Source organism: Polypterus senegalus, chromosome 8, assembly GCF_016835505.1.
Source record: "Polypterus senegalus isolate Bchr_013 chromosome 8, ASM1683550v1, whole genome shotgun sequence".
NCBI classification, from domain to species: Eukaryota; Metazoa; Chordata; class Cladistia; order Polypteriformes; family Polypteridae; genus Polypterus; species Polypterus senegalus.
The window spans coordinates 54,419,723-54,446,493 of NC_053161.1; the positions used below are offsets into that span (position 1 = coordinate 54,419,723).

A 26,771-nucleotide genomic window follows, 5' to 3' on the forward strand; every position below is an offset into this window, starting at 1 on the left:
AAAGAACCTTGGAGGTTAAAGTGCCTTCCCTGGACAATTTTAAACCACAAAACACAATCAGAGTACAATATTATATCTGTAGATACAAGGGGGGGCTGCACGGTGGCACAGTGGTAGCGCTGCTGCCTCGCAGTTAGGAGACCCGGGTTCACTGCCCAGGTCCTCCCTGAGTGAAGTTTGCATGTTCTCCCTGTGTCTGCGTGGGTTTCCTCCGAGCGCTCGGGTTTCCTCCCACAATCCAAAGACATGCAGGTTAGGTGGATTGGCGATCCTAAATTGGCCCTAGTGTGTGCTTGGTGTGTGGTTGTGTTTTTTTTGTGTGTCCTGCGGTGGGTTGGCACCCTGCCCGGGTTTTGTTCCTGCCTTGAGCCCTGTGTTGGCTGGGTTTGGCTCCAGCAGACCCCCATGACCCTGTGTTCAGATGCAGCGGGTTGGAAAATGGATGGATGGATAGATACAATGGGGATCACTTGTTAAATTAAGATTCCCACAGGTCTTCTCACCATAGGTAGCCTGAAAAACCTGCCAATCCCATCTTCTACAACTAACATTTACCCTTGCTTTATAAATGGGTCACCAACAAAAAATACTATAACTGACCTCAAGGAGCTGAGATGTGAAAGAACTTTTTTCCTCTTCATTTTTTTTTTATTAAGAACTTTAAAATTCCAGATTACAAAATCCAATGGTAATAATTTGGATCTGAAACATATATATTTCTGTTTACTGTATTTTTAAAAAAGTTACCTTTCAGTTAAAAGTTCACATTTTCCATAAACAAGATCCTAAAATGAACTGCTTTTAGATCCGTCACTGGGAAAGGCTGTAAGCCACCCACTGACAAGCCCACATAGAAATAAGCGGGTGTGAAGAATTTAGCAATGAATTTAAAAAAAAGAGAGAGCTGAATGGTCTTTTGGAAACATGGATTTTGAGAAAAAAGTACACACATTAATTAAATCATTGACAAAATATCCAAAAGCAGTATTAGTCTCCCTTTTAACACTTATTAGCCTGATTAACTTTAAAATAATTTTCCCCATGTACAAAACACATACTTTAAGAATTTTCCTCAGAATGTCATTCATAACAAAAAATGTTATCATACAATAATGCTGAAATAATAATAGTTCCTACAAAAAGACAACACAATAACCAGTGTATGATCTCATTAAAATTTTTCAATTTATTAGACAACAAAGTAACTAATTCTAGGAATAAACCATCATGCCTGTGTGAAAGCTGGCCCGGACACACACAGACGGACATCTTAAGTTCACCCAACACACTGTTTATTTACAATATTTACAAGTTTGTAGTGCATCAACCCCAGTGCCTCCTGCACCGATTCCCCCAAAGTCCAGGGCCCACAGTCTCTGTGCCTTCTCTTCCTGGCCGCCTCCAGTCCTCTCCCCATCTCAGTCTCGCTACCTCCCGACATCCACCAATGACTGGAGGGAGGCGGCCCCTCTTATGGGAACCCGGATGGGCTCCAGCTGCTTCCCAGCAATTAGAGTTGGCCACACCCCTGTGTGGCAGGTGCCGGCTGCGCACCCGTAAGCCGTCCGGGTGTCCCCTGTCGTCTTCCCCCCGGCACTTCCTGGTGTGACGGAAGTGCCGGGCTCCCGGGATAAATAGGCACTGGGGCGCCACCTGGCGGTGGCCACGGGTCCCTACAGGGCTGGGCTTCCAAGCCCCCTACCCGCGGCCTCCTGCATAACCAGGATGGACACCCCCTCTCGGTCTGGAGGAGGCACACGCCCTCCTCTGGTCCTCCAAGGTGTCCCGGCCGGGCTCCAGCCCCGGCCGAGGACCACACGGGGTAAACCGGCATCGGGGCGCCGCCTGGCGGTGGCCACAGGTCCCTACAGGGCTGGGCTTCCAAGCCCTCTACCAGTGGCCCCCAACATAACCAGGACGGACGCCCCCTCGTGGTCTGGAGGAGGCAGAAGCCCTCCTCTTGTCCTCCTGGGCGTCCCAGCCGGGCTCCAGCCCTGGCCAGGGACCACACCTGATAAGCTCAAATCATCTAGTGCCATGTGAAAGGCACCACCCACTTAATTTTTTAGCCAACAGAAAGTGAGCAGAGCAATTTCATATATAGTACATACCTGATGATAGCACCCAGAAATATTGATGCACCAACTACTTTTATCAAACTGCAGTCACAATGAATGTAACAAATATAGACTGGATATTTTTATATTTTTACAATTTTATATTATACAGAGCATTTCATTAAAATTAAACTGCACAAAGAACAGGTAACATACTTAATTAGGTAAAGCATACAGTAGTCAGTCACTGCTATGGAGATGGTCAGCAGGTTGAAATTTAGAACAGCACCCTGAGCAAAACAATCTGCCTTCTGCTGTAAATATACAATTGCAGATCACAGTAAAAAACACTGTACATGTTAATCAAAGAGTGGTATTCACCATAAGTTATGCCAAGTATTTAATTAATAAACATACATTCAATAGCATCCTCGCAATGTCAGAAACTGTTAGTAAAAATGATTAGTATTACTATTTTTATTAAACGCATCCTTCTTTGCTCTGTTTGTTACATTTACACACAAACACAGGTCCTTACTCTATTTTTTTTTTTCAAAAAAAAACAGGCTGAACACCACCACTTTTGATATTGCCTCTCCTTAAATAAGCTTTGCAATGGCCAACATTAAATGAGAAAAACAATTAAAATCTATCAAACTGTAAAAGATAGTTTTAAAATTTGCTGTCCTAAACACAAATGGCTGTTAACATTTATCAGAATTTTATCTAGTTCCGTTTCCTTGCATATAAAGAGCAGTAGATTTTTATGAGCAATGTAAATAACGACATACAGGAAATCAACGGACTAATCAACTGAAAAAGTAAGTAAAGACACAGTAGGTAATCATCGATTTGGATCAGTCTTTAACAAATAATGATCTCCTCTGCTTGGAAGCATTCTGGCGAAACTCCACACACTACATATAGAGTACATTACAAATACAGCCTTAAGCATACAATAACTAATCAAGTGGCTTTACTGTCATACCATTCATAAACAGTATTGTAGCATACAGTTGCACAAAACAACATTCACCAGGACAGCGGTGCAAAGTACGTATAAACAGAGGCCTAGTGCAAGACAGATAAGGAACAATATTATATTATAAAAGGATGGATGGATAAATAGATAAATAAATGGGACGCAAATAGATAGTAAAAATGTGAAATTTGTGGTAATTAAACAGCTAATTTGGGGTGAAAAAAACAGCAGTAATAAGTGAATAAAATGTACTGTAAAATACAGATTCCAGACAGCCAAAGGGGAAAAGCTATTGCAGGACCTGGCAGAACTGATTCAAATGTTACAGTACCATCAAAGAAAGACACAAGCAGAAAATCCCTATTTTAACTTATTATAACAAAAAAGAGTTAATAGCATAAGGGTCCTTCCATGTCAAATCAACCAATTTTCTAGAATGCACTTAGGTCTCAAAGAATTCTGAGGAGAAAAAAAAAAAAAAAAAACTAGGTGTATCCATGTTTGCCAGGAGATAAGATCAATACTTTCCAAGTGACAAAAAATCTTGTGAGGGGAGAGGGGTGACAAATTTTACAAGGCTTTATTTTTTCATCAATTTCACAAGACCATATCTCAAGAACTAAACAACTTAGAATTAAATTTTGCATACTGGTACCTTTATAGGTATAGTACGCAATTAAATTTGTATGTAATAATATTGTATGTTCTCTCCGTGTCTGTGTGGGTTTCCTCCAGATATTCTGGTTTCCTCCCACAGTCCAAAGACATGCAGGTTATGTGCACTGGTGACACTAAATTGTCCCTAGTGTGTGCTTGGTGTGTGGGTGTGTGTGCCCTGCAGTGGGCTGGCACCCTGCCCGGGGTTTGTTTCCTGCCTTGTGCCCTGTGTTGGCTGGGATTGGCTCCAGCAGACCCCTGTGACCCTGTAGTTAGGATATGGCGGGATGGATAATGGATGGATTTACCATGTTTAGGCTTTCAGAAAGCACACTTCTAACTGATACAGCCTGCTTGCCTCTTGTGACAGCAAGAATGGTGCTTGGTGTGGACAGAGGAAGGAAGAAAATGAAACCTGGTGGTGGAATGGGAAAGTGCAGCAGAGGAGAAAGATTGGCAAAGAAGAAGAGGGATAGTCAGAGAGATGCAGAAAGTAGACAGGAGTACAAGGAAATAAGGCATAAAGTTAAGAAAGATTTGGAGAAGGCTAAAGAAAAGGCATATGATGAGTTGTATGAGAGACGTTAGACAGTAAGGAGAGAGATAAGGACCTGTACCAATTGGCTAGACAGAGGGACCAAGCTGGGAAAAATGTGCAGCAGCTTACAGTGATAAAGGATAAAGATGGAAATGTACTCACAAGCAAAGAGAGAGTGTTAAGCAGATGGAAAGAGTACTTTCAGAGGCAGATGAATGAAGAGAAAGAGAGAGAGAGTAGGTTGGATGATGTGGTGATAGTGAATCAGGAAGTGCAACGGATTAGCAAGGAGGAAGTAAGGACAGCTGTGAAAAGGATGAAAAATGGAAATGCCATTGGTCCAGATGACATACCTGTGGAAGCATGGAGGGGTTTAGAAGAGACAGCAGTGGAGTTTTTAACCATACTCTAATAGAATCTTAGAAAATGAGAGGAAGCGTGAGGAGTGGAAAAGTGTACTGGTAATGATTTTTAAGAATAAGGGGGATGTGCAGAGCTATAGTAACTACAAAGGGATAAAATTGATGAGCCACAGCATGAAGTTATGGGAAAGAGTAGTTGAAGTTCGGTTAATATGGGAGGTGATGATTAGTGAGCAGCAGTATGGTTTCATACTAGGAAAGAGCACCACAGATGTGATGCTTGCTCCGAGGGTGTTGATAGAGAAGTATAGAGAAGCCCGGAAGGAGCTGCATTGCGTCTTTGTGGACCTGGAGAAAGCATATGACAGGGTGCCTGAAGAGGATTTATGGTATTGTATGAAGAAATCGGGAGTGGCAGAAAAGTATGTAAGAGTTATACAGGATATGTACAAGGAAAATGCGACAGTGGTGAGGACTGCAGTAGAAGTGACAGATGCATTCAATGTGGAGGTGGGATTACATCAGGGACTGGCTCTGAGCCCTTTCTTATTTGCAATGGCAATGGACATGTTAACAGACGAGATTAGACAGGAGTCCCGTGGACTACGATGTTTCCTGATGACACTGTGATCTGTAGAGAGAGTAAGGAGCAGGTTGAGGAGACCCTGGAGAGGTGGAGATATGCTCTAGAGAGGAGACAAATCAGAAGAAGATCAGTAGGAACAAGACAGAATACATTTGTGTGAATGAGAGGAAGGTCAGTGGAATGGTGAATATGTAGGGAGTAGAGTTGATGAAGGTGGAGGAGTTTAAATTCTTGGGATCAACAGTATAGAGTAACATGGATTGTGGAAGAGATGTGAGAAAGAGTGTAGGAAGAGTGTCAGGAGTAATTTGTGACAGACGGTTATCAGCAAGCGTGAAAGGGAAGGTGTACAGGACGGTAGTGAGAACATCTAAGAAAAGAGCTGGCAGGAAAGAGGAAAAGAGGAAGGTTTATGGGTGTGGTGCGAGAAGACATGCAGGTGATGGGTGTAACAGAGGAAGAGGACTGGAAGAGATGGAAAAAGATGATCTGCTGTGGCAATCCCTATCGGGAGCAGCCAAAACAAGAAGAAACATGGATTAAATTCAGCATCAGTCAGTAATGGTAATCATCAAGTTCTACATCACTAACTTGGGTATAGGATTGTTGGAAAAAAAGTAATCTCCAAAGGCACATTAAGCACAACACATGAACAATATATTCTTGATTTATCATTAAATACAACACTAGTATTAATAATATGTTAACATCTTGGTATTGCAGCAGCACAAATTTGACCTATTTCATTTCTGTTTCAATCAAAGCGTAGGGCATCTTTGCCTTTGAGATCAAGATGATACTGCCTCCAACTGACTATTGGAGATGTACTAAGCAGTGCAATGGCACATTGTAATGGCACCCAACAAATATTGTCTCTAGGTGGCCATTGGAAAGACTGTGCAGAATAGATTGGATGCATGAAGCATTTCAAAATATCTGATTGAGTTTCATTCTTGTCATGAATCATGCCAATCTTACATTTTTCATCATACACACACCCAACATTGCCTCCAATAGGAAAATTGGTCTAATGTGAGGGACACATCTGATCCATCAGGAGTGTGATAGTGAGAGGGCAGAATCTCACCTATGGTGAATATTCAGACAGTCAATTAACTGTCTTCACCAGACGCCTGGCTGACTTTGATTTGCCACCTAATCTATACAATAGTTGAGTACCAGTTTGATGTATTTGATAACTTGCTGATTGAAAAGTCAATGATTACCATTATTGACACATTGTAAATTCAGCCTATATTTAGGATGGAAAATAAACATGAAAGATTTGCCTGATAAAAGTAAGTGTTGTGTTTTGAGAAAGAAGAAACAATGTAGAATAAAAGAAAAATATTTTTAAAAAGTTATCTGCACATTCCCACATACAGTTAGGGTGCTAGAATTATGAAATCCAAAACATTTTTTTTGGATTTGACAAGCCTACTGTTTAAACCCTGATACAGTTACTTTTGTGTTTATTGCTTTTTCAGAAAGTCTATATAGTTATTTGAATAAGAAAAAAAAATAATTATGTGTTTCTGAGGCCTAAACACAGCTAAGGCAAAAACTAAAAATTATATTTTGGTCAGTTTCAAGGGTCTGTATTGATCATGCTGGGTCATCTGGACCAAATATTTTAATTTCATCACATACTATACAAATCAATGTACCTGCTGAACCTGCTTGGTGGCTTAGTTCTAGACCTATGGACTTGTGAAATTTGAGGAAAAAATGAGGCCAGATAAAATCAACATAACCAAAACCACTGCCAACCCCCACCCCAATCATTAATTATTATTAATATAAATTTCTTCCTGTGAACTTTGATGCCATCTGGGAGTGCACCAGATATCATTGTTAATGGTTTAGTAGTGATGGTTAACTCTAAGGCTGTCCGAGATGTAAAAATTGTTCCCAAAAATTATGTTAATTTAGTTTATTCCCAAACATTCAGTCTATTGAAGCTGGAGCTAGATTACAACAATCACAAGCTGGATCTTGCCCTGGGTGCATTTTAAACAAGATATGTGATTGATAAAAGATTTTAAGTTGATTTATAGCATGTTTCGTGCATACAGAACTAGAGTGAATTCTATGTATGGCTGAGCTCCATTCCTATTCAAGATGCTAAATGAAAAGTCCTTTCCCACTATTTCCTAGGATCACCGAAAGAAAGATTCTTATATAGTATTGAAATGTTGTTTAAGTTGTCAAAAAGGCAAAACAAAATTGCCTCTTGGACAAATAAGGCTATAGGATGTGAAAGGTTTAGCAGAGTTCTACTTAACTAAGTTTACAATCTGTATTTATGATAAATTGTGTATAGCTGGGAAATTAAATTTGGAGCACAATTGTTCATGACAGGAAAATATATTGTCTATATAAACATTCCCAAGTGTCTTAATCCCTAGTGTATACCAAGAGTATGTTTGAGAAGTCTGAAAAAGATGATTGTGTATAGGAACTTCTCTACCTTGAAATGCATCTTTTTTGATTCCATATTTTAAGTACAGTAATTGGTGGACAATTCAGCTGCTGGTAAATTAATGAGTCAGTATTCACTGGTGTTGGACAGGGCATACAAAGAAGGATTAAAACAAGATTTTTATCATTACAAACCATGCTGGTGTCAATACACACATCTCTACTGATTTCAAAGACTTTATTAGCAGACTTTTATCCGTCACCCAGTAGTAAAACTGACAGTTACATAATGCCTTGCCACATTCTGCTTTAGATCTTTCTAAAGTTGCCTTCTGGATACCTTGCTGTTTCAAATTCTAAATAAATATTATGACTGAGTCTAATTTTTTAAAGAATGATTTCTTGATGTATATAAGGAATTTTCTGGAACAGATATAGCAGCTTAGGGAGGATGTGCATCTTGAAAGTATAAATTCTCCCTATTAAGGTAAGAGGAAGTGTGGACCATTTCTTAACATCTTGTTTGATTTTTTTTCCCATAGTAAATTTAATTCAAAAAGAGTGCTTTTTCATATTTACCTGTAGTGAGAAGTCACGCAAAATTACACTTTTTAAAAAAAAAAAAAAAAATTACAATATGCAAGCTTTCAAGGCAACTCATGCCCCTTCTTCAGACAAGATAAAATACAGAAACTGGAGTTCCCTGTGCTTATATAGACACTAGGACACATAATATTGGAAAACCTTTAAACCAAAAAAATTACATTCATAATGGCTAACACGGTACAACACCCTAGTACTACATATATACCTGTGGTACTTATCACCAAATATTTAAACTGCCTTGAGATGAACAAACAGTATTCAATCTGATACATTGTGATAAAGAATTTACTGAAAAAATCAATCTCTTACTCAAGTTATTTTAAATCCAGAGATTTTATGAAATTCTCTTAACATGTTTAAGATTAATGGGAGCGACGATTATGGGCTGATACATAAACCACCAAATCATCTACATATGGTGATATTTCCTGTTTCAAGTCCATCTCATTTCTCCTTAGTTTCTTCCAGAAATACACAGCCAATGGCCATTACAAAAAACATTGGTGCCAGAGGGCATCCTTGTAGAGTAACACGTTCTAATTTGAAGTAATCCATGTTTGTGTTATTAACACGGACTGATGCTTCTGACTAGTATAAAGTAGTTTCATCAATTGTGATATGCTGGGGCCAAACCCGAATGTGTGAAGTAAATAATCCCATTTGACCCTATCAAAGGTTTTTTCTGCATTCAATGATTATAATAGTTCTGTGAATTCAGATTTTGTAGATGAGTATATTACATTAAGCAGGTGCTGAAGATTTGAGGCATAGTGTCTGCATAATAAATTTGACTTGATTTTGTGATTATGGAGGGAAGCACCTTCTCAATACAACCTATTTTCAATGTATATTAAATGGCTTGTAAATTTTGAGGCATTTTCACAAGTACTGACATTTGGATTTACAGTTTAGTAGATATGTAGCCTGAGGTGGGCTGGCACCCTGCCCAGGGTTTGTTTCCTGCCTTGTGCCCTGTGTTGGCTGGGATTGGCTCCAGCAGACACCATGACCCTGTAGTTAGGATATAGCGAGTTGGATAATGGATGGATGGATATGTAGTACAGAGCTGAGCAGACCCAATGAAAATCATATAAACATTGTAATATAGGGTTCTTGTATAATTGACCTACAGTATGGCACAAACAAGCTTTTCCACTTTAAATTTTATGTTCCAGCAGCCCACCGCCACATCTCCACTGCATGAGATACAAGACCAAACCAGGTATAGCAAATTCCTTCCCAGTGCATTCTCCACTGTACAGGTATCTGTGATAGCAAAAATGTTGTTCTCAAGTGCTGGTAAAAATCCATTCAAAAAAAGAAAAAGGTGCTTCAGATTACAAGAACTTCTACTGAATGCAGGCTGTTGGAGATATTAAAACAACATATGTAAACTGAACCATACAGACCTGAGAAAATATATTTTCTGACAAGGCACTAGTATAGAAGGCTATGAAGCACTTAGGATATTTTAAGCACTTTTCAAATAAATTAAAACAAGCCCAACGCATTAAGGAAATTATACGTTTTTATTATATATTTGTGTGTAGGAGAATCACAGTTTATTCTTTTCTTCTTCCTTTACTCCAAAAAGAAAGGAAAATTTAAAAGGAAGGACCTACCCAAGTCCCTAGCTGCTGCTCCCGAGTTCTATAAATATCTCCTGTATTACAGGGCAGGTCACATTCCTGGTTGTTCTAGCATGTACCACTGACACAGTGCTACCAAGATTTAACTGCTTGACTACTAATGCTTTGCTAGCACTGGAACCCAAGATTTGAAGAGGAAAAACTCCTTTATGCCATACTGCAGGTCAATTATACAAGAGCCACATATTACAATGTTTATACGTTTTTCATTGAGTCTTCTCAGCTCTTTACCAAATACCAGCTAAACTGTAGTTAAATCCCAAATATCTGTACAACATAATATTCTTTCATATGACATGTGCACATGCAAATTAACAACTGTTTAGTGTCCACTAACACCCAGAAGTAAATGCATGATTTTAGTAACAATCTTTCTTTAAAGTGCATATTTCCAACGTAGCATACTGTTGAAAAGTATAGCTAATCAATATGTGGAACATAAATACTACAGAATTCATCTACAACTTCAGTTATACCTTCTCCATCTTTAACTTACTTATGATCATTGGCTTTGTCTGTAATCGGGACTCTATATAAGCCCCTGAACTGCCAATCAGTTTGCACTAACTAATTCAGTGTTACTCATATTCTCATATCCATATCATATCCAGGGATCTGCAATCTTTACTTTTGTCTACATTTCTCTGGTGTCTTTTCCAGATCTTCTGTGGTGGCGATCTACACCTCCACCACTTGATCAAGACACCATGCAGCCCACCTGTGATAAAGGAATGAAAGCGGGTGCTCCAGCCGTTCATGAGACTGACTTCAAAAAATCCTCTCATAAGGACTGGAAACAAAGAGGACTGACTTAAGAACATCTGTGTTAGGTAGAATGCCCAGTGGGGGCTGGGTGGTCTGTTGGCCTTGGAACCCTGCAGGTTTTGGTTTTTTTTGTGGAGACTTTGTCCTCCCAGCTGTCTGACCTCATCACTGGACTTGCATCATGACACTGTATTGAAGGATGGTACTGTATCAGTTTGAAGATCTTTTTTTCCTTCACTGTTCCTTACTCTTTAATATTATTGCCTAATCTGTTTTTTCTTTCCTTGCAACTTTCTTTTTGACATCTTGTAAAGACATTTGAACTACACTCTTTGTATGTTCTATATAAATAAACTTTGTTGCTACTTCATTTACTTCTTTAATTCAATTACCTGTTCCAATTAATGCATGATTATAGATTGTTACTGGGCCACATAAATATCTGCTCTCATTTTTTTGTCAAAACTGAAAAAATATTATAAGTACAGGAACTAATTTTTAACTGCTATTCTGCTTACACGATAAATTTACAATACGTTATGGTAGATTTATGTTATCATTAACAACTACTGAAAAGGACTTTTTTAAATTCCAAACTACTCAGTGGTAAGGGAAGACTATAGTCTGCTATTCTGGACACACACAATACACAACATCAATGCGATGGGGGAGTCGGAGATGCTAAAATATTTTAGTGTTTGTTCACTGTGAGGCATTAGACAGTATTTCACTACAAATAAATATTCTATTAATAATAAGATTTATAAGGCTGTTAAATTATACAAAAAATACAGTCTGAATACTCATATTAAAAATAAGTAAATATTTGAATATTTTTGAATCTAGGTTAAAAGATCTAAGTGCTATTACCTGTGTATGTTTGTAGACAACATGTTTGAATTCTTCATTATTACAGAAGAAGCCTGATTAGCAGAGGTAATGTGGACCAATGCTCCTCAGATAGCTGAAACCTCAGGTAAAATGGATGGCCGTTGTAGTGAAGGAAGTGGCTTGGAGAAGCTGGGGGTTGGCACATTGACAGATCAGAGATGGACTAACCAATGGAGGTCTCCAACCAGCTCATATCGCAAAGCACTCACCTTTGAGCCAGAGAATGTGGTTTTGCATCTCACCCCCAGAAATTGAACACAGTGCAAATATTCAAACTGAGATGCTCCATGGTGCAAGTCCACAGCAATTAATTGGCAATTGCACTGTGGACGGGTGGAATGCAGTGGCACAAAGACATATCAACAAAGAGATATCAGTTGATGTCACCAAGGAAGCACACCACTCACAGTGATAAGAGAGAAGTTCTTTGTGACTGACGGACAGACCGCTCCATTTAGTTCAAACAGCTAAGTGCTCACCTCTGAGTAGGAGAACATGGGTTTGCAGTTTCCATTGGCAGTTTATCACAGTGCTTTGAAATGCATAAACACAAAACTTCTAACTGAACAAAACAGCAGAGCATCTGTACACAGTCACAACACATGTACAACAGGTAAGGGGTGCAGCTGGGGATGGGCGAGTGTGGTATAATGGGTACGTGGCTCAAAAAGAGTAAATAATCAGTTGGCCGGCCACTTCTTCATGGGCACACTCGTGAAGCTACAGAGAGTAGGTGGAATAAGTGGGGCAAGATGCACCTGCACGAGACGCTGTGCCCACTAAGCCTTAAAATCAAGTCGGCACAAGACAAGAGGAGGAGAGAAACAAGAGAGCGAGCTGGTGCTTAGAGAGAAGCAGGCAGAATGGGAATGGTGTTCCAGGAGGTAGCATGTGGCCAGCACTCAGGAGTGTCCTCTTGCTGGGTGAAGCCAGTGTTCAGCAGCAGTGGGAGGATGGCGCGCTTTTGCTGGGTGTAGCCTGGAAAGGCAGTGTTGGGAGCGGAAGCAGGGTCTGGTGGATCCCTGTGGAACACCGGGGACACAGATGTACCGAAATACTTTGCATAAAGGAGCACTGCAACTAAATTACCAGAAAATTTTGAAAAGTAGGGGCTGAAATAATCGGATTTTGTGACTGGCCAATTTACCATTCAAAGAGTGAGTCTTTTATTAGTGAAAAGCGAACGATTTAGATCAGTGGCCGATCAATTGGAGCATCCCTAATACCATCCAGTGTAAGTTCCTACACCTGAGGAGCTGGCATCAAATATTTTTCATTGCACTATAATAAAGAGTGAAAGTTAAGTCTGAGCCAGTGGTCAATGATGATCAAAACGCTAAACTGCAGCTCTCACAAGAAAGCTGCAAGACACTCTTGACTTTAGCTAGTTTAGCAGCAGTACGCTGTAGCTGAGAGAAGGCAGTCTGATCAGTGCACCACACCAGAAATTTGAATGGGTAAAGCATAGTTATGCACCAATGTGGTTCCCGCAGGCTCTGGGTGCCCATGATTTCTCCCTCTTTACATTGAACTTTTAGGTAGCTCACTAAAATGACCTCTCACTGTGATGACAATATGTTAGAATTCTTTTAAGACTTTGGCTGATTTGCCTATTTTGGAGGGTGTCCTGAAGCCACTCGTTTGTATGACAGAATGTCAGCTCATGCGGTATGTGATTGATCCCCAAGCTAATGCAACTTGTCAGTAACATTATAATACTTTTCTTTCACTATCTTTTTCACAACCTGGTTATGTTGGGCAGCTTCGCGGAGCAAGTCGAGCCTATCCTTGTGGTGTTATGTTTTACATAATTTATCCAGTGAGATTAGGGCACCAGATAGGAAAATGATGATGTGGTGGTGCTTGTTTATTCTTGCAGGCAGTGTTTGGGATGCTTCATGGGGATCCTCTCTCCCTTCAATATCTTATACTAACATACACACACTCCGACCTCCCAAGGGGGTGCCCCCTACTCCATCAGGTAAAAATAATACAAACTTGGGAGGAGGAACAAGACGTTGGTTAAACTGCCAGGAATTTGGTTCTACTGTACTTTATGCTGTGAGATATGGCCGGCCATTCATCCCGGCCACCGCCAGATGGAGCCTTCCTTGCAGCATAGAGGTGCCCCGAATGTCAGCAGAGAATCATGGACAGTGGAGCTATAATACACAGCCCTGCTGGATACCATGGTGGCCACCAGGAGTCGCTGCAGGGAGGCCCAGGGATTTATAGCCCGGAAGTATTTCCAAGTCACGGGAACGGAAAAAATTATATACTTCAGGGCTGAAGAAAAAGAGAAGTTTTTACCTGACCCAGAAGTGCTGGACAATCACATGGCCTGAGGGCTCAGAAACACTTCCGGGTCGAGGACTATAAAAGGACTGTGGGAGATCCCAGACGGAGGAGCTGAGTTGGGAGGCAGGGTGGCTAAGCGTCTGGGAGTGGAGGATTGGATTATTGTATTGTATTGTCTATTGAGTATTTGGGAGTGGAAGGTGCTTTGTGCACTTTATTATTGTAATAAATAATTATTGGACTTTTTATCTGGTGTCTGACGTGGTGTCTGAGGGTTCAAGGGAGTGAGAGCATCCCTAAACTGTCACAATGCACTACTTACAGCAAGTAAGACTGCAAATTGTATACTGTGTAAACAAGATAATGAATCTGAAATAAACCGATTACACTATACATCAGATCAGTGCCCTACATATTTTCTTTTTAAAAAGCTAGTGCCATTGCCCTCCAGATTGCACATCACACATTGCAAGCTTGCAATAACACTCATCGTTATGCTTTTTTTGTGGTATGTCATTTGCATGCATGAGAAGAAAAGTCAACCAACAATGAAACAACAAAGTACAGTTTCTTCTATAACACATGTTAAATTACTTTCTTATTCAGAAGATGGCAGACAGAGAACTGAGGATGCCGTGTTTGATTGAGTAAAAGTAATTAGCAACTTTCCTTTTGGTAGGCATTTACTCAATTGCATTTTATGAAGTAGATCAAATTTGAATTTTGTGCCAGCACAGCATCGTGATTTGTAGCAATTAATTTGGAATGAATCACCTTAAAATCATTGTAATATCATTACTGAATACGTCAACATGTAATGGAGTTTCAGAAATCGGTGTGTCAACAAAACTTAGTCCTGTGTCCCAAGCAAGAATCCCTGCACAACATTTTCTCACTGGTACATGGCTAGAGCAGCTAATTACAAATAATCTGCAAGCTTCTCTTCAAGCCCTCATGGCAACAGTATCAAACATCATTGATGATATTAAATGACTATGTGAACTTTTAAAGACATCGCATAGCCCAAGTGACAATAAAGTGAAGTGACCAGATGACTCCCGAATTGGAGGACTGATTCCCCATGAAATAATGGAATTAGATAACATGTTCAACATTCACTTGTTATGTTTCTCGCACACACAAATGGCAAAAAGTTGTTTGGACTGAAAAATGATCAGGAAAGCAGGCCAGAACTTCCACTAATCTGTCTAGAGGGGGAGCACACAAAGGCAACCTGAGATCAATCAAGACTGGCTGGCTTCAGCCTACATCAGACGTGCACATAGCAGCACTCAGGTCTGTCTCGTTTCACAATTATTTGTTCAACCTGTTTGCAACTGTTTACTTCATAAAAGTTGTCATACTGTGACATTAACATCAGTCCTCAATCTATTTGTCACTTTCCTTGCAAGAATTACCCTGGTACCATTATCAATCTGTCAGCTCCCACATTTTTAGGGCCATTAAATTCAGGATTTAAACTCTCCTCACCTTTGTTCCATCATATTTACCTATTCTTTATATTTAACCAATGTGTATAAATATATAATTGACCACAGTAGTCATACTCACTTTTCACACTGTTCTTCAAGATTTTGAGTCAATAGCTTATTAAAATTTTTAGTTCACTGCCCCTTTTATTGATATGCCTTCATTGGAATTCTTTACTATAGATACAGTATAGGTCAGCCTTTAATACTTTCAGAATCCGCGGAAAAAACTAGCTTTATATTAAAAATAATTCTTTACTCTAAGCCAATGATTACAGACAAACCACAATTTAAAATGTCAAAAAATAGCAATGGTAGTTAGTGCTACTGCTGTCTGTGTCTATCTGCCACATTTGTGTGGCCTTTCTTCAAATAGTCATTTCCTTTTACATCTTCAAGACCAGCATAACATATTGACTGGGGGACCAAACTTCTGAAACCATGACTGTCTGTCGTGGCATGTAATGCTAACAAGACTTCAAATGTCGCAAAAGCCTGTAACAAGAAAAGTAAAATCAAAAAGAGGAGGTATTCAAAAATACCAGCAATTTAATTTTCATTAAATGTTATAAGAGGAAAAAAAATCTGCAAATCAGACTAATTTTTAAATGATAGGTTGTGCGGTCAATTTGCAAAATAATATTTTAACAATTCTTCCTTGATTAAGTAGCCTCTATACTCAAGTACCAGATCTTTCAACTATCTAAAAATATTAAATTCTCCCCCAACAGCCCATCCCAAAAGAGACACTACTGGATATTTTAAAACTTTATCTATACTTCCACATTATCGGTCTTCAAATGCTATCTATATAATAACTAGTGTTCTTAGCATCTTCAAAGAAGTGCTGACAAACCCAGTTCCATCCAGATTAAAACCCACATGTGCAACCAAGTAGAACCAAAGGTTTCCTTTCATGTCAAACTGTTGTATTTTTGCACATTTCTGAAGTCTTGTCTATATGTCACTAAGGTTTATATGCAGTAATTTTCAACTGTTAATTATTATGTTTTTCAGGTAATCTAGGGTGAGGTGACTGAAACTCCAATAAAGCATTTCCAATAATAGCTAGTTAGTGCTACAATAAACTGAAGTCTTAGCACACATTCATCTTTCTTTTCAAATCCTCCCCTGAACTACACACTCCTCCCTACAAGCCATTTTTCTAGATTGCACTCTATAATTATGAATCTCAACAGTCTTTATTTTTGTAAGAAAACTTTAAACTGAACTCTGTTTCTTAAATAAAATACCATACCATCTTCTAAGCCCACTTAATGCTGAGCAGAGTTTTGTGGGACTGAAGCCTATCTAAGCAAGTATAGGACACAAGGCAGAACAATCCCCTGGACTGACAGTGCAATACCAAGTTGTCTATGTTAACATAAGGATGTTTTTAGTTCTCCTTTTCAAACTAGACCAGTGGCCCAAAGCCTACAATATCCGAGTGTAGCAACAGTACAAAGGGATGTTACAGACTGATTGATTAATCAACAGTCAGTCATTCACAGAAAATCAATTTAAAAAAAAAAAAAAAAAAAAAAGGGTCACTGATCAAATTCTAATACGTATTTACTGCATATCCCAAGCAAGCTCATGATGAGAGTAAAAAATAGTTTGGGCATGCAGAATATCCATCATTCTGAGTCTGTGGAACCATCCCACACCAAGCGGGCTTTAAAAAAAGGCTAAAATAAAAGTTAAGATGCTGGATTTTTCACAGTATTGGATCAAATAATCATTTTAAGTATTAATTATGTACGTATTACTTGGCTATGCTTGCCCCAATTGCTACACTAGTGATAGCTGCATGCCTCATAAAGCAGAGATCACTTGTGTAGATATAAAATGAAAAAAAGCAAATCATACACAAAAAAAAACCCTGTTCACCTCCACACACATTAGCATATGGAAGGTTCTCCACAAAAGTGAACAGTCTGAAAAAACAAAAGCCTAGACACAATATTCAAAAGGCAGGTGATGTCACCACAATTGTGTGTTAAATAATCACAGTAAGCATGAACCCCACCAAAAGTAACACTCAAGCCATTCCCAAAAATCTGGGAGGTATTACCTGTTCTACTAACTCCAACAACAACAACGATTAATAGATCACTTATAGGCAAAGATTATCAACAAGTTTATAGTAAGAAATGTTAATCATTTACATTCCATTACATATGCTAATTAAACCCGATAAGAAACACTGCCATGTAAAATTTAAGCTCCAAGATGGGAGGTTAAATTGCTTAGAGCTGACGTGTGTAACCATTTTTAATCCATGTACATTCTCCAAAGTGCAATCTGTAGGCATTTCAAATGTTTATATTTTGCCACATTTTAATTATAATATTTGTTCATTTAAAAATTGCTATTCATGTACAATCAAAAATAAAAAGTCCAAAATTTCAATCCATTCAGTACAGTGGAACCTCGATTCACGAACATCTCTGAACATGTACAAATCGGATTACGACCAAAAAGGTCACCAAACTTTTGCATCTGTTCACGATCACACACTCTGTTGACGAACAAGCCAGTTTCCCTTCCAGTTCATACGCGCCGATGATTTCTGCACGTGTTCAGTGTCTCCCTGTACTGTACATTGTTCCTGGTGCATCAAGCAGAGGGACTCTCCCTCAAAACTGTAACCTCCTCTCAACCCAGCTTCTTCCTGTGGTATAGCGGGTCCACGGCTCCAGTCAAAAAGGCCAGTTTAACAAAATAATCACCACACTCGTGGCTTAACAAGGGGGCATGGTGGTGTGTGGTTCCTGAGGAGTTTGTGATGTGGGCGTTTCTCACCTAAGTGCACAGGTGAGAAGCGGTACGCATCCGTAATTGTTCCCAGGAGCTACTGATTGCCATGACTACCATGCCACTTCATAAATAGAAGCGCAAGTCAGCTAAAGGGAAAAAGGAGAGCAGGAAAGAATGGGAGGTTGCAGGATAAGGCAGGACGCAGGAGAAGAAAGCCGGTGTAGGACAGAGAGAGAAAGAAAGAAAGAAAGAAAGAAAGAAAGAAAGAAAGAAAGAAAGAAAGAAAGAAAGAAAGAAAGAAAGAAAGAAAGAAAGAAAGAAAGAGCACAGGTTCGCGTGCATCTGAGAGTGAGCGAGCTGCTGAGCAGGGAGCCTGGGTATTTGTCTCAGCGTTATACAATGTTTTTACATTTAGTTTGCTATAGGGCTGGGCGATTTTTTTGATTTTTTCGATTAATTCGAATTTACGTTTTAAGACGATTTTTTTTTTTATTAAATCGAGGTATAGCGATTTTTTAATAAAAAATTAGATACATTGTAATTGCACCTATGGCAGAATAATTAAGAGGCTTGTCCGACTCCGAACACATGATGGCGCGCCTAATTAACCCCTCACCTGTGAGTACAGTGCTCTATGAAGGAACGTAATAGGCTACAGAAATAATATCATAGAGATGGACGGCTCTTCACGTCAGGATGACCTTGTGCCAAAGAAAGATAGTAACGTTTCCTCTGTGGTTTGGAAATGGTTCGGATTCGAGAGTTCAGACGTCGAACAAACTTTTGTCAAATGCAAAATATGCAGCACCACTAATTTATTCCAACATTTGCGACAAAGGCACCAAGCTGAATGGGAAGAATGCTCAAAGTTAAGAGGTGAAAACGAGCCAAATCCAAGTGCAAAAGGTCCACGTAAAATTGCAAAACACCAGATGTCATTAGCGGTATCATTTTCCAATTCCGTTCCATACGACAAAAAGGCGCCCCGATGGAAAGAAATTACAGATGCTGTGGCGTTTCATATCGCTAAGGACATGGTTCCCATATACACCATCGAAAAGCCAGGGTTCATAAAATGCTACACACTGCTGATCCAAGATACAAGTTGCCGAGCCGCAAATATTTCAAAGACGTAGCTATTCCCCGAATGTACACTGAAACACGTGAAAAAGTAGCGGGCAGCTTGAAAGGGCATCTTTTTTTTCTACGACGACTGACCTGTGGAGTAGTCGTACTCTTCAGCCTTACATGAGCCTTACAGCCCATTATGTTGACGCAGAATGGAAACTGCGAAGTTTTTGCCTTCAGACATGTTATTTTCCTGACGATCATACTGGGGAAATAATTGGTCATGGGCTTAAAGATGGCCGCTGGCGTCTTGGAAGCTTGTGGAGGATCGACAGGTGTGCGTGACCACTGACAGTGGAACGAACATGATCAAAGCAATGAAGATGAACGACTGGACCCATCTTCAGTGCTTTGGACATCGTCTTCACAATGCCATTGGTAAGTATGATTAATAATTCAAGCATTAAAATCGCAGTTATTCAGATGTAATTTCATTAATAGCTGAAATGATGATGATGATTATTATTGTTTTGCTTTTGTAATAACAGTGCCAATCACTTAACATGAGTTTGTTGGTTATAGATTCATATTCTGCAGTTATGAAGGAGAAAGCTCTTTACAATACTTCTGTCAAAGTACAATGAACTGCTATTTCAAATCTTTTTTTTTTGTTTGTTTTTGTTTACTGTTGAAAATTTGCATAACTTTTTGAGTTGACTGATGTAATGTTTACATTGGTTAAAATGGTTATTTTCTTACTATATATTCAGAAGTATTTAATGTTTAATTCAAATTGCACAATATTTACTTTCATATTTCATTCAAATCTTCTGCAAAGATATTTAACTCGTGAATTTGTTTTACATTTATTTACACCTTGTTGACCAATTTATGTATGGCATGGCCATTAAAAATACAATGTTCCTTAACCAGATGGTTTTTCAAGTTACTTATAAAGAGAATGTTACTTAAGTCATGTTGTTGTAATGTTTTAAGTTGACTAGTTACACAATAAAAAAAATCGAAATCGAGAATCGGTCAAACTTTATGAAAAAACCTAGATTTTTTTTTTTTGCCTTATGGCCCAGCCCTAGTTTGCTATTACACTGTGCATTCTATGGTATAATTAAACTATTTTTGTGCTTAAAAATCTTTAAAGAAAATATATTTACATACAGTTTGTACGGTCTGGAACGGATTAATTGTATTTACATACAATCCAATGGGGGAAAATTACTTCAGGTCACAACCAAATCGGGTTACGACCAGAGTTTTGGTCGTGACCGGAGGTTCCACTGTACTTTACTGTACAAAGACAGGAGTATATAATTAGCAGGTGTTATTTGTATTATTATAGATTATATCCAAGTCACTACTAAACAACCATTTAAATAAAAAATTAAATATCTACAGTACATTTTAAGGCTTTAATCTTGTAAAAAATGGGACTTCAAAATAAATAAAACCCTTCCTGGATTTCACAATTAGTATTTTTTAGTTAAACCAAACCATAGACTCTACCTAAACTAGAAACTCAGCATTTTAGAGTAGTTAAATTTTTGAAATGAATATTTGTGGTCTATTACTCCAGTCTGAAGTAATAATAGTATTGGGACTTATACAGGGATACAGTGAAATTCTGATCAACATGCAAATCTCAACGTTTTTACGTAGAGCGGATTGTTTTCCACAGAAATAGGAAATATTTTAACAAATGAAAGATGATTAATATTATAAATCTCCCTTCATATCTGTATTTAAATCTAAAGTATAAAATAATCTGTAAATGTATTTTATGCTAAAGTTAAACTACCATGTTTGCATGTTAATTAAAAATGAACTACCTGCACTGAAACTGAAAACACTCTGTGGCTATTAGCTGAATTACTCATATTTTATTAAAGAAATAAATGTTATTGGTCTAGGAATTCAATATTAAAGAATACATCTGTTGATTTGTCAGGAAAAAAACTGGATACACACAGATAAGTAGCTTGGGCATCCCCTGACAACGATATAAATAGCACATTATAGGTGTCAGTTTCATGTAAAATGAGGTCACTTTAACTACTTTAGACGACAGTAAAAAGGAACACCTTTACTAAATAAACAAATCTGATGCATTCAGATTTTACTAGTTTATGTATAGTGCAATGAGAAAATAATTGTCCTTCTCCTGACTTTATCTATTACTGTTTATTTTTGCCAATGAATGTTTTCAGGGCATTAACCAAAATTAAATACTGTACGAGGTAACAAATAGCACACTTTTTATTTATTTATTGAACAAAGTTATTATTCAACACTAACTAGCACTGTAAGTAATTACCCCTTGCTCTTAATAACTGGTTGTCCACTTTTAGCTGCAATGACTGCAACCAAACACTTCCTACTATATTTTCTTCTTGGTTACCAGTAGTTTATACCTTGCTATTCACTATTAAGGCCCATTTCTGCCTAATATTTTTCTGAATGTAGAGTCATTAACATGGACTTTGAGTCAAAAGAACTTTGGGGTTCTTTGGGTATTTCTTAGTATAGTTTGTGGCTTACTGTTTGATTGTACACTGCACCCTTGGAGTAATTTCGGCAGGCTTCATACTCCTTGGAAAAAAAAAACACCATTACTATAATATTTAGAGATCATGACCATCACCGTGATTAGGTGTAACAATTCCCACATTGACATATTGACCGTTGTTTCCGAAGTTCCTAGTGAATTCCTTTGATTTTCACATTATGTGCTTGCAGTTTGACTTAAATTATAATGGTTAAAACAAGGCAAGGTTAAGGCAGGACTGGATGTATTTAGACCTATCATTGTCAATCAGAAAACTCCAATTATCCTTTTAACCGGGTTGTTACCTAACAGCAATTAATTGCACATGCCAGTTGGTGACAGATATCTTTGTTTATTGAGTAAATTAAATAAGTTTAAAAATGTGTTATTTCTTTATTTAGGTGCCCCTAATTTTACTAGCTAATACCAATGGCTTTCCTCACAAACATCTGTTAATAAATTTTCCGATATAAAGATATGGACGCAATTTTATTTCAGTTTTTGATTATGTGCCAAGTCTACGCTGTATACAATACTTCAAATACAAATACAATACTTCTCTGTATACAACATAAGATGTAGCACCTCCAGGTTTCAGAATGAATAGCAAGCAAGGTGAACTCACTTTGGAGCAAGCCACATAAAGCTGGCAGGGAGAAAAACAATCATCCCTCAATACACACATACACACATATATATACACACATATATATATACACATATATATATATATACACATATATATACATATACACACATACACATATATATATATATATATATATATATATATATATACACACACATATATATACATATATATATATATATACATACACACATATATATACATATACATATATATATACATACATATATATATACATATACATATATATATACATACATATATATATACATACATATACATATATATATATACATATATATACATATATATACATATATATATATATATATACATATATACATTTTCAAAATGCAAAGAAAAAAAAAAAAAAGATCAGTGAAAGCAAAGTGCGAAGGAAAACTGTGCCATCCGTTAGTTTACGCAGTGGTATAAAAAACAAATACTTGGCAGAGACACTGGAAAGTTTAAGTTCAGAAAGTTGCAAAGTGCCCAAAAGAAAAAAAGAAGTAGTCAGATATCACAGTCAATGTGAAAAGGCGAGTCATAGCCCACTGTCTGTTTATTCTGTTTTAGACAATATTGTAAAAACTGACCCCGGTGCGATGGATCAGGCAGAGATGGTGCTGCTGTGCCGAGTATGTCTTTGGGCAGAGGCTGCACACACACCTTTACCTCGGAAACCGCTGGGAGGCAATCTGGCTGTGTGCTGAAGCACTCTATTCTGGAGTCACAAAATGCAATGGTGGGTGCTGTAAGAGATGTGACCAATGAAGTAAGGAATATAAGGGATGAACTATGTGATACTGACCATATATTAAACGAATTGGTTAAAAAATAAATGCTGCGGTTTACTTGTTTTTACATTCTGCTAATTACATTCAAATGAAGTTACAATGCTCTCCGATAGTGTATCTGTTCAAGTACATGCTTGCACACTGCAACACACTTTCTGTGCACTACAGCACATTAATAGAGTGGAAATGCTTTCTGTTTATATATAAGCAAATTCATTATCTGAAGGTAACTTTATAGCGTAGTAATGGCACCAAGCACCACAATGGATCAATTCTCTGCTCTTTGCTTTGAGGTGACTCGCTATACTTAAAAGGACTGCTTACATTTTGCCACACTAGTTGGAAAAAGCACCTGCAACTATGCAAAGCTGCAGTTTTTCTAGGTTTTCCAGCTATATAGTATGTAACGTCGGCTCATTCTTTTGGCAATTCATCCCTGGCTGATGTAACTTCTCCGGCATCATTGCAATAGAAATGTGTGTGCAGTTGACCACTCCGATTACATTTGCAAAACCGGGCATTGCTGTGAATTGAGCTTTTATGTCTGCCACTTTAACCACAGTGTAAGGAAATCTTGCATATCTGGATAACAAGCAGATAATACCATCCTATACAGCTGGCATGGCATGACTCTGTGAGGATTGTGAAATACCTGATCAGTCAGCAAGTTCAAGTTGAAAAGCTCCTGCACAATTCCTCAAAGTCTGCCTTTGTAAAGACGGCACCAGTTCAGCACACAGCTCCAAGAGGATAGCTGTTGGAATTCAAAATCGACTTAGAAGCCAGTTACCTGTAAATACGCGCTCTCTTCTAATTCTTCCATTAGCGATGTCTTAACTACACTAAAGCAGCCATGTTAGTAGAATGGTGCACAGAATGGCCAAACTATTCCAACTGTTACAGAATTATTTCAAACTAGCAAAATACCCGCACTTCGCAGCGGCGAAGTACTGCCTTAAAATTTTTAATAAGAGAAAATTAAACCTTTTTAAACTGAGGGAAAATATACCAATAATTATTTGTTAAGGATCTCTTTGTATACCACGTTGTGAGTTCGGCCCTCCGGTTGTAATATGACCAAGCTGTGCACCGAGTTTACTCTTGAGCATGCAACATACAGCTGGCCATGTGAACAGTAATCTTGTTTCAAATCTCACAGCTTGGATTGCTGCTGTCATAATCGGTTTGAGCTTCATGGTTTGTTTCAATTACGGCAGTATTTTTAGGACTTGTGTTGAAGAGACATTCGGCATCTGTCAAGCGTTGTAAGCATACAACCGGTTTCATCGATAACTTCACATCCAGCTTTTGAGAGTTTAAACATTCATAAACATCAAAGTGTCCACTATTGAAATCGTCACCTGTGAGTCCAAGATGTTTAAGAGGCATTGGCGGTTGTCAAAAGGTGTAAAATATTTGGCCATTTCGGTACACTTGAAAGCGACAACCGAACAATTCACCGGCAGCCATCAACTCACATGCAGAACCATAGATGAAGGGCTTAAGCATTTCACTCTTATAGTGCTCCTGTGTAGTATAATTATCTCTTGTACCGTCATCAGTCCACATCTTGTACCTGTCCCAGTCATTCAATACATAAGACACAATGTTCCTCCGGATATCAAGAGTGAGCCTGATATGGCCGTGCAATATGTAACAAAGAGAATGGAAAAGGCAGGTGCCATCTCTGGGCATGGAAACCACTCGGTAAGTGACAGTTCTTTGATCGATGGTGATCACCTCGATAGACATGGTAATGGGGGTACGGTTGGAATGATAAAGCAAATGGGTACCTGAACAATGTAAAGTAAGTCTAAAATACCTAAACAATAACTATACTCATAATTTAAATATTCTTTCTCTGTTTCTGTTTAGCATTCGTTTGCTCAGAGGTTGATGCGCTTACTGCTTCCTGAGCAGCTCTTCTTTTCTCCACCCTAGTGGCCTTCTGCTTCTCTTCTTTCGTCAGCATCTTTTCGCGTTAAAACTGATTACGTTAGTTTTTGTGTTGCAATTACTTAGTACGTTTTTCTTAATTTTTCACTTAAGCTGGCACTTAAGTCTTCAGTCTGCCTCAAGAATAATCAAAGATACGAAGAGGTAGGGGAAGTGACGGCGAAGGTGGTAGGAAATGAAAACGATGCACATATGCATGCGCCGCACAGCCGCGCGCTGCCAAGAGTTGATTCTACAATAAAATAAAATAAAAATAAAGAGAGTAATAAAAATCATCACCATGAAAGCGGATAGCAGATGTCACGTAGTATATGTGTACCAAATGTCAGGTCAATAGTTGAAATGGTTTGCGAGCTACAGACGATTTAAAATCCTGGACAGACAAACGAACAGCCACGGTAGCGTATTATGTAAGAAGATAAGAGCAACTCACTACTCAAAACGGTAAATATATGAGGCAGTCAGGATCGAACTGAGGACTCGATTATAAGCCAGCAATTCCTACCACTGCACCACGGAAGCTATTGTATCATCCTTGAACCTTTTGTGAAAGTGTTGTGGTAGATAGGGAGCGCTCTCGCTCCCTTGAACACCTGTCCACGACTCCAGACACCTGGTAAAAGTCCAGTTGTTGACTTTATTAAATTGCCACAGTGCACAAAGCACCCTCTCCTCCACAATACTCATACAATACTCACTAATCACAAACAATAAACAATCCTCCACTCCCAAACACGTTGCCACCCTTCCACCCAGCTCAGCTCGCTGTCTGGGAGCTCCCATAGTCCTTTTATATCTCCTGACTCAGAAGTGCTCTCCATCCCCAGTCCATGTGACTCTCAATCACTTCCGGGCCAGGTACAAGTTCTTTTCTTCACCCCGGAAGCACGTCATTCCTCCTGTCCACGTGTGCTTCCAGGGCGTAGGGAAATACTCATTATTCCTCCCTGCAGCATCCCCTAGTGGCCATGATGCCCTGCTGGTCTTCTGGGGACCTCCATACTGCAAGGAGGGCTCCACCTGGTGGCTTGGGGGTATTGGCCGGGATAAATGGCCAGCCATCCACCACAGTCTTTATTTAATCTTTGCACTTCGGGCTTTACACATTATATAGTTTATGTCTACATTTTGTCATTTATTACTAAAATATGAAAAACATTTCAGTTTTAACAATGTATTTTTTGGTTAAATGTAATTTTTTTGTTTAAAGACCATGTGTACTTTAGTTTATATTGTTTAATGTATTTCTTTTTTACTGTGATGGTCACACCAATATAAAAACATCTGATTATTTTCAAATTCATATATTTCACTGGTTGTTATTTTAATTTGATTATTATTAATTTTAATCGTGTTAATGCAGAGACATCAGGGTGACATTCACAGGTGGACAGACGTGAGCAGATGAGGTAAGACACACACTGGAGCCCAGAACAGGATAAGCAACCACAGGCCGCAGGAATCAAAATAGTCAGGCCTGAAATAATCGTAACTAATCGACTAATTGAAAAATAAATTGAACGATTAGTCGACTACCAAAATAATCATTAGTTTCAGCCCTAGCTGTGACACCACGCTGTTTAGCTCAAATGAACATTCTACAGTTTTTCATAGACAAAGTTGCCAGTTCTTTCAGCCCCATATTTACTTTGACAATATCATCTTAACTGTAAGTGATA

General features: G+C 38.5%; 1 protein-coding gene across 4 annotated transcripts in view; it reads right to left on the reverse strand.

Moving 5' to 3' along the window:
- The window catches only part of gramd4a (GRAM domain containing 4a), a 323,835-nt gene that overhangs the window by 234,987 nt on the left and 62,077 nt on the right, over positions 1-26,771 (reverse strand). The window contains exon 2 of one of the 4 annotated variants that reach the window (XM_039761077.1): positions 21,684-21,734. The exons of the other annotated variants lie outside the window; for them this stretch is intronic. Within the exon in view, the coding sequence (XP_039617011.1) occupies positions 21,684-21,734 (51 nt within the window). The remainder of the gene's footprint in view (positions 1-21,683; positions 21,735-26,771) is intronic. 4 annotated transcript variants of the gene reach the window in all.